The 15,156-nt window shown below is 43.8% G+C and overlaps 1 protein-coding gene across 1 annotated transcript; it reads right to left on the bottom strand.

The window, feature by feature from the left end:
- Positions 1-584: 584 nt before the first annotated feature.
- Positions 585-3,338, bottom strand: adrb1 (adrenoceptor beta 1). The gene has a single exon (XM_028792908.2). It carries the CDS (start codon positions 3,212-3,214, stop codon positions 1,961-1,963), a length of 1,254 nt encoding a protein of 417 aa, XP_028648741.2. The 5' UTR covers positions 3,215-3,338; the 3' UTR covers positions 585-1,960.
- Positions 3,339-15,156: the final 11,818 nt, after the last annotated feature.

Raw genomic sequence — 15,156 nt, forward strand, 5'->3', positions numbered from 1 at the left:
TTACTCACCAGTCCGATTTGGAACCGCCAGGCCAGTCAAACTAACTGCATATTTGCAAACAGCCAAACTCCATGTGTTACCCTACCCGGGGCGCACGGTGGCGCTGCTGCCTCGCAGCAAGTAGCCCGGGCTCTACGCCGCGGTACCTCCCCTGGTGGACTGAGCATGCGCTCCCTGTGCACGCGTGCGTGTGCTTTATTTTCATCGCACAGTGCTGATTGCTTGGAATGGCAATAGGACGCTGGTCTTAATGGGTGTGTTTACCCAGCACTCTTAAAACTTAAGGTGCCAAAGTGGTTCATCAGAGTAATGCCATTGTGAAACTATTTTGGCTCCTTACAGAGCAACCCACATGAAGATTCCAGAAAGAACCTTTTACTTTGATCCGTAATAGGTTCAATAAATAAGCATCAATAGATAACAACAGAATTGTGAAATAGCAATGTGTTCCTGATTTTCAAAGGATAAGTTAAGGTTTTCGTGATCCTATTAGGACACCTACTGCCAATTAAAGATTTATGTTTTGTCCACGTATTAAGAACCTTTCAAAGGCATAAGACCAAACAACATGTGCAAAGAACCCTCCCCCGAATGAAACGGTTCTCTGTCCGGCAATAGTTCCGTGAAGAACCCGCACAACCCAATAAGATGCCATTGCAGAACTGTTGTTTTTATGAGGGCCTGCGATGGACTGGCGCCCTGGTCAGGGGCTGTTGCTGCCTTGCCCCTGATGCTTGCCTGGACAGGGGCCATTAAAGCCACGACTCTGCTCAGGATACAGCGAGTTTGGAAGGTGGGTGGCTGAGTGGGCGGATGTTACCCTCCCTTGAAAAGTGACGAACGCGGAGAGCCTCCCTGCAGCCTATAACTGAAAATTAAGAAATGCCGTGTACCAGAAATCTCCGTGTGGAGATCAAGGGGCAAGTCATAAAATAAGTTGTACATAGTACGTTTCTAATAACCACAAATCATAAACTAAGGAGGGCGGGGCTGTGCCTAGTGGTTAAGCCTGTATTATAAATTTTAATCATAACGCATATGAAGACACATCCTCTAGACAGAGCTCGATCAATGAACACAATCGATCCCTTTCGCTGTGCATCAACAATTTATTGCACATTGACAAAATACTGTACATTCGTAGGTTTTTCTCTTTATACAATAATAAATACTTGGTGACGCAACACACAATTCTGCCATAGAAATGATAAATTACCAAATGCAAATGAAAAATTACAGATAAAAATGAAAATAATACTCCTAACTTGCAGTATATTGGCACCTTATTTTAAATATGTCATCCATTCGTAACACTTGTAGATTTTGCACATTTGGCTGTGCGATATTCGGGGTCCGTCTCTGTTCAACTTTCGATTGGCAAACATATACTTTCACAAACATATACTTTCACAATTAACTTCAGTATTCTTTTGCCACCAATAAACCCCGACACACACCTTGATAAGCGCGTAAATGACAACCGGGTGGTTTACATGGCAGGGGTTGCAAAGTAGTGCTGGCAGCCTGGCCCGCTTAAACGCAGCCGTTTTCGCAGATCACCTGTTTAACATAAACAATTGAAATGCTCTGTACAGCGCACAGCTGAGGTAGGTCTCCTCTGGACAGACACACAACATGCCCGTGTAGGAGGCGTCTGAAGTGCATTTTCTCGATCTACAATCTGCAAAACTGTAGATCAGCACCGGAATCCGGCGAATGTGGCAGGGCACCCTGCCTTGCCTTTACTCATTGAGAAAGTTGTGTTTTATGTTTTACAAACTCGAACGCTTTGCGCGTGCCGACCTTGTCCGTACCTTGTTCCTTCAAGTCACACAATCTGCAGCGCCTTGCTTTACCTGACGTTGTGCGGATTGCTCGTTATGCTCTCTATACGTCGCGTTATTGTCTGTTCCGACGCCAGTTTTGGTCATGTAATCCCCAATTCGGGTCTCCCTGGACGTTATAGATTGGACTCTGTACTTGGGGGTTTGCCGCTCCGCTCTAGGCTGCAGTCGCTACTTTCGTGGCCATTGCACTCGGACCAAGTGGCCATTAAGCTCGGTTCCACACTCGTAAAGCCGCCGGAGTAGTGTGACAACTCCCCCGAGCTGATGTGGAGCCTTCGGTCCGCCTGCTTCGGGCAGCACAATAGCCTCTTGAAAGCTTTTCTGAAGTCCGGGCTCCGGCAGTATATGATGGGATTGAAGGCAGAGTTGGCGTAGCCCAGCCAGTTAAAGAACACGAAAAGATCGCTGTCCACCAGTTCGGTGCAAAACACTCTCACAACATTGACCAAGAAGAAGGGCAGCCAGCAGAGAGTGAAAGTGCCCATGATAATTCCCAGGGTCTTGAGTGCCTTTTGTTCTTTTATTGCTAGGATTTTGGACGGTCTCCTCTTTCCCGGCTTAACATTGGCCACAACAGGATTGTTATGAAACCTTCCCTCACACTGGTCAATCTTCTTCAGTTGCTTTTTGGCTTCTTTAAACACCCGCACATAGACAAAGATCATAACCACCAGAGGAATGTAGAAAGAAATAATGGACGAGGCTATCGCATAAGCCTGGTTTGTCACAAAGTCGCAGCAATTGGGGTTATTGTAGCAGGCGATAGCTTTCGGGGTGTCATCTCTCCACCACTGCATCAGGATGGGAAGAAAAGACACTAAGCCCGAGATAGCCCACACCACGCAAACGATACCCTTGGCTCTGTTTTTCGTCAGCAAGCTTTGGTAACGAAATGGAGATGTAATGGCAATGTACCTGTCGATTGCGATCACGCACAAGGTTTCGATGCTGGCTGTCACGCAGAGGACGTCCACGGAGATCCAGAACTCGCAAAAGAAAGATCCATAAAGCCAAGTGCCCCTTACCACAAGGGCAGCACCAAAAGGCACAACAAGTAAGCCCATGATCAAGTCAGCGCAGGCTAGAGATATAATGAACAAGTTGGTAAGAGTCTGTAGCCTCTGGTTCCGGGCGATCGCCACAATCACCAAGACATTACCGACGACAATGAGGGCCACTATCATAACCATAAGCATCCCCATGCCGATCACCCACTGCTCCGAGATTTCCACAGATTGCTGTCCATGCTCGGCGACCGACTGGTTCGTGCAGTCCAGGAACGATAATCCATCGCCCATGGTCAGCCGCACTCGGTGTGTCCGCTCGCAGCGGAGGACAGATCGCACATGCTGTGGGGAGAGACGCATCCAGCAGGCTCAGCGCCACCCTCGCGTCTGAGAGCTGAACGGGAGCTGCTCCGCACCAAATGACATCACAGAGAAAAGGGACCAATTGCAAGGGCTGAGCTCAATTTCGGACCCCCTCTTCTCCTCCTCGAGCTGAAGAGAAGTCTCGCTGGCTGTGCCGGGCGAGACGCTCTGACAGGCGCCGTAACACAGGGGGGACACTGAGGCAGCAGAATCCACTCGGGCTGCATCCGCTTTCTTTTAAACGGGCAATGTCTCAAGAACAAGTCAAACTTTTTTTCAAAAATCATTTTCGAATTAAAAAATGTTGGAGACAATAGTGTGAAACACAATTGCTTTATCAAACCTAAAGCGCCTTTATCGCTATGCGTAAAGCCGGCGTTCTGGGCATTTTGAAGCGCAGCACTAGATAACGGATACGCACGTGTAAAAATCACACGGATACCTGTCAATGACGATCAAACAAAGTCGGGCAAGCTGCCGTTACCCGCGTAGATCTTGCAAGTTCTCCTGGTGCATATGTGGGTGTTTCTACTGGAGTTCCAGACACCCCGCCCCCAAACAAAACACGTGCTTGTGGGTGATCACACGGTGCTTGTATGGGGTAAATCGTGTTCCAGTCAGAGGACGCAGTGGCATCATTTATTTGCTCAACCCCGTTTTCCATTCATGGATCGATAAGCAGCGGAGTCGTATTCTGGCACCCGTCTGTGGACTGGATTCCAACCCAGAAGTGGGTCATTCATGCATCATACACATCATTCCAGTCATCCGTTTCCGAATCCGCGTAAATGATTCCAGGATGACGGGGCCGGGGAATCTTCAAGGCAGCATCGCTTGGGGCAAATCTTGCACAAGACACCATTGCGCTGTCGATTTATTCTACCGTAACACAAATCGATACTTAAGTGTGCCGATCTATGGTACCCTACCGAAAAATACTACCGCACGCAGTTTTGGCAACTTTTAACAACTGAAAGAAATCCAGGGTTATTTTTTGTTTCACAGGAAGTTGCTTCTAAATAAATCGTATTTTTATTTTCATTAATATACTCTAACAAACCTGAAAACTTTCATATAGGACACATTGAATAATTGCTGTCAAGTACATTTTTTAAATAAAAGGCATACTTATTAGTGTTCCATAAACATCAAATGCTGGGCAGCACAGTCTGATAGTGCAAATGCCTTAGTTGGATGTTGGGCTTCCTTAAGTATAGATAGATTGATAGATACTGTACTTTATTAATTCCAATGGGGAAATGCACATGTCACCTAATGTCAATTCTGACAAATTGGGGGTTATAATTCACAGGGTATCTTAGGTCAATCGTGTTAATTACCTTGTCGAGATGTACTTCCAGGCAGTTGGAAGCATTTCATGGCACCAAACGCATACTGTAGAGTAAAATAAAGGGTAGCGTATCTCCATAGCGTTACATACCTTATCGAGGCATCCTATCAGGCAGTCCACACTACACTCGTAAAAATAAAGGTGTTTAGTTTTTCATAGCGATGCCACAGAGAAACTATTTTTGGGTCCCAAATGATCCAACCATATGAATGTTCCAGAAAGAACCTTTTATTTAGATCCGTAGCAGATATTCCACAGATAGCCCTAAACAGATGATAACCGCCGGTTTCCTCCCACCGTCCAAAGTCATGCCTGTTAGAGGGACTGGTGCTGCTACTTGGACATAACGAGTGTGTGTGTGAGAGCCTGTGCACCGTGCAATGGACTGGCGCTCGGTCCAGGGATTGTTCCTCTTGCGCGCCCAGCGCTTATTGGGATGACCTCCAGCTTCCCTACGTGAACGCTCGGGATAAGTGCGTTTTAAAATGAATGGATAGATGATAACAGATTTCTTTATTACCAATAGGTTTCGGATTTTAAATGAACTCTTACACCATACACTCACACAGGCTAAATTCGGGTTAATCTCTCATCATTCCGCTAGGTTTCCTACTATAAATTGAAGATTTAAATTTTATTGACACATTAGGAATTTTTTTTTCAAAGTTCAAAATACCGGCTTCATATGTAATAATAAAGAATTAAAGAGTTCTGTGTCAAGGAATGGAGCCTTTGAGGAACCAGTACAACCCAGCATTACATTCACTTTAGAAAGTGCCATTAAACAAGGGTTATTTTTACGAGTGATTTCTCGGACAATAACACACTGATTCTCCGGAGCTTTACTCACACAGGACCACACTGAGGTCACACCTGACGGAAACTAAATGTAGGAGTGATATCAGCTGCACTTATGTAATATAGATTCATTATCTTTAACTGTATTTAAAACATAACATACAGTAAAATCAAATCAACCAACGATAACTCGTTTGAAACAAACGACGAGGTCTGCAGCACACATGTTCGCTCAATTCGTCATTCAGCTAGTACAAAATAAGACAAGGTGTTCACTAAGGGACGCAGCTAGAATTCAGACTCGCCGCATATATATAATGAAACACTCTGTATTGTGGTAATGACAGTATTTACGTTTTACTGTGATTAATAAACAAATAATATAATTACCGGTATTAGCGAACTGAATAAATGAAGGTTATTACTAGCTAATACAATAAAAAGTCGGAGATCCTACACATTCAACATCATACCTTCCTCATATGGTAATATATCGAGTCCTACCCCATCCCATAACGAGGGGCACTTAATCCATCCCACCATCCATCCATTCATCCGTTGTATTAAAAAAACTTTTTACAGCACGATAACGCGACCTAATAAACAAGGAGAGAATCTGCCACTTTCAAGGATGTTTCGGGTCACCATCATCTCGAAAGCACATGATAGAAGACCCACAATAACACGTGGACTGCGTGTCGACTTCAGACATCCGGGGATCCAACGAGGGTCAAGCGCTGCGCTGCTGGGTGGATCCAAGCTATCCTGTTCTAAAATACAGCGCGAGTCTGATGTCGCACAGTATCGAGAAACGACAAGTTCAATCAAAGGTACATACATCAGCCCAGTACAAAATCCAACATTGCACTAAAAAAGTTTGAAAATAGCACAAAATAATTACGTAATTTTCTGTACCCGCCTTGGCCAGATCATAGCAGGGCGCCTTCAGGTACAGGCTCAAACAAGCCTAAGTGGGAATCGTCAATTAAAGGAAGGCTACACTGGAAAATGTGCGTGTTTTTTTAAAATCTGGTTTTTATCATCTGTTTGTTGTATTGATGGCCTAGAAATTTTTAATCTCATGTTCTCATAGAGAATGGGGATAACAAAGATGTTGCAAGGCACTTCATTGGGTACCATCAATATCCAGTCCCAAACGATAAATATCCGTAAAAATAATTTACCCGTGTTGCCTAATCCACATGTCAGCAGGGCCGTCTTAACACATGGGCACACAGGGCACGATGGGCATTTCCCCGGGGGCCCCATGCTATTCTATGTATGTTGTGACTTGCTGAGTGATTGTGTAGGTAGGGGCCACAGTGCTTTGCCTGGGGGCCTGGAATGCTGTTAAGATGGCCCTGCATGTTGGTTATCCAGTCATAGGCTCAAAAGGTCCAAAGCTCATACTTTTTGTTAAAATATTGTTAAATATCCATCCATCCATTTTCCAACCCGCTGAATCCGAACACAGGGTCACGGGGGTCTGCTGGAGCCAATCCCAGCCAACACAGGGCACAAGGCAGGAACCAATCCCGGGCAGGGTGCCAACCCACCACAGGACACACACAAACACACCCACACACCAAGCACACACTAGGGCCAATTTAGAATCGCCAATCCACCTAACCTGCATGTCTTTGGACTGTGGGAGGAAACCGGAGCCCCCGGAGGAAACCCACGCAGACACGGGGAGAACATGCAAACTCCATGCAGGGAGGACCCGGGAAGCGAACCCAGGTCCCCAGATCACCCGACTGCGAGGCAGCAGCGCTACCCACTGCGCCACCCTATTGTTAAATATTATTCTGGAAATTCCAAGCAGTGTTCTAACATGATGCACTACTCTGCTGGGCCCTTGAGCAAGACCCTTACCCTGTAATTGCTCCAGGGGCACTGTACAATGGCTGACCCTGCACTCTGACCCCAATGGGTATGCGAAAACTAACAAATTCCTAATACAAGAAATTGTATAAGGCAAAATAAAGAACCAAACAAAAACGTTTAAACCAGATTGCACCTTGAACTTGAAGACCCGCCTCTTCCCCTCACTCATTGGTTAAGAGCCCCGTCTTTAATTCAAAGTCCTGATCATTTGAACGGGATTCATGTTCATCGTGCACCACACTGACATTCCAGTTTTCTGCTCTTCAGAAAGTAGGAGATTACATTTTTTTTGGGGTTGTCACTGCAAACAATGTGTAGTAAGTCCATCCATCCATCCATTTTCCAACCCGCTGAATCCGAACACAGGGTCACGGGGGTCTGCTGGAGCCAATCCCAGCCAACACAGGGCACAAGGCAGGAAACAATCCTGGGCAGGGTGCCAACCCACCGCAGGACACACACAAACACACCCACCCACACACCAAGCAAACACTAGGGCCAATTTAGAATCACCAATCCACCTAACCTGCATGTCTTTGGACTGTGGGAGGAAACCGGAGCGCCCGGAGGAAACCCACGCAGACACGGGGAGAACATGCAAACTCCATGCAGGGAGGACCCGGGAAGTGAACCCAGGTCCCCAGATCACCCAACTGCAAGGCAGCAGCGCTACCCACTGCGCCACCGTGCCGCCATGTGTAGTAAGTAATGGATAAAAACAAGAAAAAGGCATTTTTAGATGGATTCAAGGGGCATCCTTAGCGTTAGTAGCTATTATGGGTTTAGTCCTACTTGCAGTTTGCCACAGGTTGGTAGAGTGGACTTTAGCATGAAGCTCCCATGCACATAGGGTTAGTGTAAATGCTGGTAGTGAGGACTGGGCTACGGACATCAAGAGGGTGTCGCAGGAGATTAGGGGCTGGACCCCCACTGGAAGAGCCCCCTACGAATGACGCCAGTGGGTAGAGTATTCATTTAATGTTACCAGCAAGTCTCCGAGTTACCTGAGAGTCAGGAAAAAATCCACACAGACTTTAGAATGTACAAAGTCCTCACGGACAGTAAGCAGGTCAGCGTGAGAGTCCCGTTTCCTGCAGGATCAAGGAGAAGAAAATAAAAAGTGTTTCTTTTGTGTATTGATTGATTTACTCAGTGAGGATCAGAAAAAGAGCTCTAGGTAAGTAAGCCAGATCAGTAATACTCTCACAATGAGAGGTGCCATGGTGTAAAGCTCTGCTGCTTATCGTCCCTTAGTGAACTGCTCTTAACGCGGAGCCTATTCAATGGAGTAAGTTAATTGAGATGACCAACCCTGAGTGAAAAACTGGTTTCAAAACTTCTTTGTTTTCCTGTTTGTTTAAAGAGTTCTGTGTCTTTCTGTACTGGTGTTTGTGTTTAGTAGTTTGTAAAAATGATACTTGCATTTTATCTGAGAAAATGTCACAGTGTTTCATACCTGCACTTTTTTTCCCCTTGGAGGACGAGGGAGGGGTCCGGGGGTTACGGCAACTGGATAAGGGGCACAAGTGGATCCCCTAAAACTAAAGGGGATCCGGTTCCCAATGCAACGCCATACCCTTGTATTCCTGGAAAGCCTGCCATTGAACTGCAGAGCCCCTCTTGTCACCCAGCTAACACTTTGTCCCGTTTGTTTCTTTTTGATGCACTACTACACTTACTGCAGTGCACTGTATAGATTAGGACTAGTTTGAAGAGGGGGGCTGAATGCACCCCAAGGAGATGTGGTCGCTCCTCCGAAACCCCCTCTTAAACAGTGATTCAATGGGAAACAAATAGTTTTTATCTCCTCGTTGCTAGATCAGCTTCAGGCTTGCGTGATCTGCATCTCGCACGGCGCTTTGAACGACCAGCTGTCGTTTGGTTCACTGCCTTGTCTATCTTCCACCAGACATCCTCTGCTTTATTCTTTATGCTTTTATTATGCTGTTTACAAATAAAGTTTGTTTCTTGAAAACCCTGAATGAATCTGTGCAACTGTGTGATCCAAGCCTGACAATATGAGCTGGTAAAACTGAGGAGGTGGCCGTTGCTTGTTTCAGACAAAAGCAATTACTCCAGCTGTCTGCCCGATCGACTCACACCGACTTGTAAGGTACTCCCCGTCCATAAGCAGTAATGTGCAGCCCAGAAACACTTGATGCAATGATTCATCAGGAGGTAACGTGGGGTCCATACAGAGCCAATTAGATTTGCCATAAGAGCAGGTCTTTGGCCTGAGGGAGGAAACTCGCATGACACCAAATAGCATCGTACCTCTCAAGTTTGTCTCTTTACCGCTAATTAAATAACTGCTGTTATCTTCTCTTATTCTGCATGCACAAAAATCAGTCTTAGATTAACATTTATAAGACATTTAGAGATGTTTGTGTTTTTTGCCATCACTTTAACTCTTTTGTTGTAGTAATTTGTCTTTTTGCTGCAAACCTCGCTCCCTTAATTGTATTCTAATGTGACCGCTAACAAGGAGCGGAGCAGACACAGTGAACATCACTGAATGCTGAAGGCTGGCAGTTACTGAAGTGTCAAACCCAGTAGCGAGCTCATTAGAAAGTAACGGATGAAATAACGAAAACGCCTGGAAATCCTTATAATGATGAATGAAATCCTTTAAATCCAAAGGATATAAAAATACTAAATTATCCCAACATGACATATATTGGTGCTTACTAAATGACAATTAAAATTCAACAAACCAGCTCTCTAATTTTTGGATTGACACAAAAACATCAGAATGTTAACAGCTTGTTTAATCAGAGAAAGAGTTCAATGAAAAGCAGAACTGGCTGGAGGAAGAATCTGCAGCCACATGGGACCCCCAGAATTGAACCTGAGAATCGCTGAGTACTCTCCAGCTGGCAAATAAACTGGGGTCCTAGGGCCATAAGGAGCCACTACCTTCCATCCATCCATTATCCAACCCGCTATATACTAACTACAGGGTCACAGGGGTCTGCTGGAGCCAATCCCAGCCGGCACAGGGTACAAGGCAGGGCACCAGCCCACTGCAGGGCACACACACACACACCAAGCACACACTAGGGACAATTTGGAATCGCCAATGCACCTAACCTGCATGTCTTTGGACTGTGGGAGGAAACCCATGCAGACACGGGGAGAACATGCAAACTCCACGCAGGGAGGACCCGGAAAGTGAACCCGGGTCTCTTTACTGTGAGGCAGCAGCGCTACACTGCACCACTGGGAGCCACTACCCAAATGCAAAATGCTCAAAATATTGTAATAGAGATGCTATGCACTTTGGCCAGGATTTCACATGTGTGATGTGGTCCTCCAGGTGGACACCCTCTGTTATATGCAGCTACAAACTAAAAGAGCAAGAGTAAATATTCATTAGGTTTTATCCGAGATAGTCGCAATGTCATAGAGGCAATCTTTTCAGACGTCTCGTGTGAGCAATGTTGCCTGAAAGGTGACCATCTTTCTCTAAAAGTTATGTCCAGAGGCAGGCCTGGCACTAGGTATAGGCCGAGTAGGCAACAACCTAGGGGAGCCAAAACCCCTCCTTGAGACGAGGGTTCAAGAGATCATCCCCAGCTTATTTATTTGATATGCGACTGTGAGGGGCGGGGAGGGGAACCCCCCCCTCCTTCAACCTCCATTGATTTCAATTTCAAATCTAAAATGAAACCAATGTACCTTAGACCCAGCCCTGTTCACAGGGAGTTTAAAGGGGTGCCAGAAAACTAAAATTTAAAAAGGGCAATGGACAATTTTCCAGTATTTTGTAAAAGTGGCCGAAGTGCTAAAAAAAAGCAAATGCCACAAAACGGCAGGCCTCCCCATGAGACCGAGAAAGTAACCCCAGTTCAGTAAAGCCCAGTGATGCAGGTTCATGGCTGTTGTGTTTCTTCCTCCTCCTTCCTACCCTTCTCTACTTTTTATGACCGAGGCACTGGGTGGTGTCAAGCAGTGGCGCTGCTACAACCATTAAAAGTGAAACTACAGGCGCTCTTATAATAAATCTCCAACCTGGCTTGTGAGGTAACCCTTCCAGCCATCGTATGGGTAGGCACTTTGTTTAACACTACATTGTAAAATCACGTAGTGTGTGTTAAGCAATTAGAGCACACACAAAAGCTTCAGCCTTAGGATTTATTCATATGTAGCTTAGCAGTAAACTTGAAGATTAACAAACCTATTTTCATTTGGTCTTCACTTTCCTTTACTGCCAAGAAATGCTGCTGGATTTATTGGAATGAAAGGCATGCAATAAACTTTGGACAAATGATAAGCTGTAAATGGAAGTCGGTCATATTTAGTTACATTGGGCTGTGCATCTTTCCAAGTCGTCTAATTTTTTTGTTTGTATGTTAAATGAAACACCCAGTGCTTTATTTAGACCAACTTATTTTATTTTGTGAAACTGGGCAGATGCTTTCAGGCATGGCATAGTCAAAACTGGGTTGGAGTGCCAGTTTTATGGTGCCTCAGAATGTGTCCTTGCAGAGCCTCATGCTCAGTCCCCACTACTACATTAGCGTCCATTTCCACCATTCATTCACATCACTACTTTGGCATTTTTAACCCCTGAAAACGGAGACTTTTGAAAATGCTTTCCAGAACCCGCATACCTCTATGATGAAAACGCAGACTCTAATCGGACTCTGATTGGTTTGTGATTATTATGTGACACTTCCCTGATTGGATCCTGAACTTTGCAATATCTTATTCTCTGATTGGTCACCCTTTATGGAAGCAAACCATATTCCGACATAGCAGACATCGAAGAGTTTTTTTCCATGGTGCTTATTGTGCTACTTATCTCTATACTATGCATCTGAATTGCGATTTGTTCAGTTTAAATGCTGCATACATGCGCAAATGACATTATTTACTGGTTGCTATAATTGTGCGGTAAATCCCGTGCCTGACAGTGTTCTCGTTCCTTCAGGGATTTTTCCTCTGATGTCCAATGAGGGTGAACATCTATATTATATGCGTTTTTTGGTCAATTTAACATGGATGGAGATGCATTCATAAACAATTTGAAACTGCTAGTATGCATGGAGTCTGTTTTCGTTTAATAATAATAATACTACATTTATATAGAGCCTTTCCCATGTTAAAATGCCATAATCTGGACGTAGCCTTAATAAGGCCGTGGACTGCTAGGAATGACAAAGATTTTTAATAAGTCTGAGGCAACCATATTATGGAAAAATACTATAAAATATGGCATTTTTGTGCCTAAAGAAATGGGCTGATATTAAACAACCATTAAGTATTTCACATAACATACATAAAATAAAATAAATTATAAGGTGTTTCCCAATAGTCTGATTACAAGTAAAATTATGCAATTAAATTCCATTACAGTGCCAAGTATATTCATATCAAGGCCCCAATAAATGGTGCTGTTGCCCATTTGTCACATATTCATCCACATTTAACCAATTTATGGGATAGATTGACCAGGTGGCACCGGGTTACCAGAGAGAGAAGTATAAAGGACAAGGAAAGGGCCAGAGAAGTTCTAACAAACAAAGAAGTCCTTTGAAAATGTCACCCGGTGATAAGAGGGAAGTCTCTAGGGTTGTATGGGTCACAGAGACATTATGGGGTCTTTTGGTGCTGTCCTCCAAACCAGCAGCTAAGCTCTCCACTGGTGGAATCCTGGTGCTTATTAGGGAGGGCATGAAACTAAAAATGTCTTAAGCAAGTCTATCCTTTTATTTACTACTAGATGGGTTACCCATCTTCGCCTGGGAATTTTCTTAAGACAATGTACATCAGTTATAGTGTCAATAGCCAAAAGTTCTGAGAATGACCCAAGTGTTGGTTTTCACAAAGTTTGCTGCTTCAGTGTTTTTGGATATTTTTGTCAGATGTTTCTATGACAAACTGAAGTAGAATTACAAGCATTTCATAAGTTTCATCATAAGGCTTTTATTGACAATTACATTAAGTTTATGCAAAGAGTCAATATTTGCAGTGTTGGCCCTTCTTTTTTCAAGACCTCTACAATTCGCCCTGGCATGCTGTCAATCAACTTCTGGGCCAAATCCTGACTGATGGCAGCCCATTCTTGCATAATCAATGCTTGGAGTTTGTCCGAATTTGTGGGTTTTTGTTTGTCCACCTGCCTCTTGAGGATTGACCACAAGTTCTCAATGGGATTAAGGTCTGGGGAGTTTCCTGGCCATGGACCCAAAATTGATGTTTTGTTCCCCGAGCCACTTAGTTATCAAAAGGCATTGCTGGTCACCAAACTGTTCTTGGATGGTTGGGAGAAGTTGTTCTCGGAGGAGGTTTTGGTACCATTCTTTATTCACGGCTCGGGATTGGGGCACCACCAGTGCAGAGCTTACTCAGGAATGGCAGCTGGCAGGTGTGAGTGCATCTGCACATACAGTGAGGTGAAGACTTTTGGAGGATGGCCTGGTATCAAGAAAGTCAGCAAAGAAGCCAAGAAAAACATCAGGGACAGACTGATCTTTTGTAAAAGGTACAGGGATTGGACTGCAGAGGACTACTGGGGTAAAATAATTTTCTCTGATGAATCCCCTTTTCTGATGGTTTCAGTATACCATAGAAACATCTGACAAAAAGATCTAAAATCACTAAAGCAGCAAACTTTGTGAAAGCCAACACTTGTGGCCAAACGTTTTGAGAATGACCCGACTGTATATGAACAAAGCACTCAATAATTCAATTTACAATCTTTCTTCTATTACACTTATCTTATTTAAAATTGTCCAACATGTACACAGGGCAAGATCCAAGTTGTGAACTTTGCCATCATGCTCTACAATCACTCGGCCACATGCTTAGGAATGCAACAAGTTAATATCACTTTGGACAAAAATCTTTAAATACTTATCAGACAGCCTGGGTGTCACAATCACTCCTAACAGTTGTGTGGTGTGGTGGACTCCCAGATGGGCTTAAAGTGGATAAGGACACATTGATTGAAATTGCCAACACCACACTACTAGCACGTACACTTATCTTGCTTAACTGGAAGAATCCCAACCCACCTTTTGTAAGTCAGTGTTTAACTCATGTTCTGTACTATTTGAAAATGTGATAGAAAAATCTTATTTTTGCTTGAAGTATCTGTTGAAAACTTGAAAAATAAAAATGGCAAGATTTAATTGAAAAATTTTTAGAATAAGTAGAATTAATTAAGGGGGAAAATATGTGTTCTTTTATCTCCTTTCTCTTTGCTCCCCTCCTTTTTTTATTTACTTGTGATTGAAGTTTTCTGTTAGGTTTTGGTTTTTCTATGTTCATTTTTTAAAATTTTCTGGAATTTGTCTTTCTTAAATTGATTTTGAAGTTATTTGTCATGTAAGTTCTGAAAATTTTATCTGCTTGATCGTATACTTTCTGTAAAATAAATTTAAAAAAAGTTAGGTAATTTTCTTTTTTCTATAACGTCACCAACTTTAAATCTGTCAAGACATTTTTCTGATTTTTTTTTTTGAGCATTTAGTTTTTATAATGGGATTGGGTGTTTATTCCTAAATACTGATTATCAAAATGTCCTTTTATAGTAGATACCTACTGAACTAGATATACAATTCTGCCAAATTTCAGCTTTTTAACTAATTGGGAAATTGTTGATGAGTGTGTGACCGAGTCCTATGTATAGATTAAGGGCCTATGCTCTTTGTACTTAAATGGGGATTTCAGGGGTACAGTTACTGTAGGGATCAGCAGGGGGCACTGTGGTGTGAAGTATGTGGGATTCCTTGTGGTGTTCATGACCCAATGAAGCGATTTCAAAGATGGGTTGTAATTATGGGGGGTTTGAACATCATCTGCTTTATGCAAGTACTTGTTGAGTTTGGGCAATTCAGCCTCATTCAGGCACAGATCGGTGAGGGGACAATGAGAAGTGAGAGTCAGTTCTAGGTGG

This window comes from Erpetoichthys calabaricus, chromosome 2, assembly GCF_900747795.2.
Source record: "Erpetoichthys calabaricus chromosome 2, fErpCal1.3, whole genome shotgun sequence".
Classification (NCBI taxonomy): domain Eukaryota; kingdom Metazoa; phylum Chordata; class Cladistia; order Polypteriformes; family Polypteridae; genus Erpetoichthys; species Erpetoichthys calabaricus.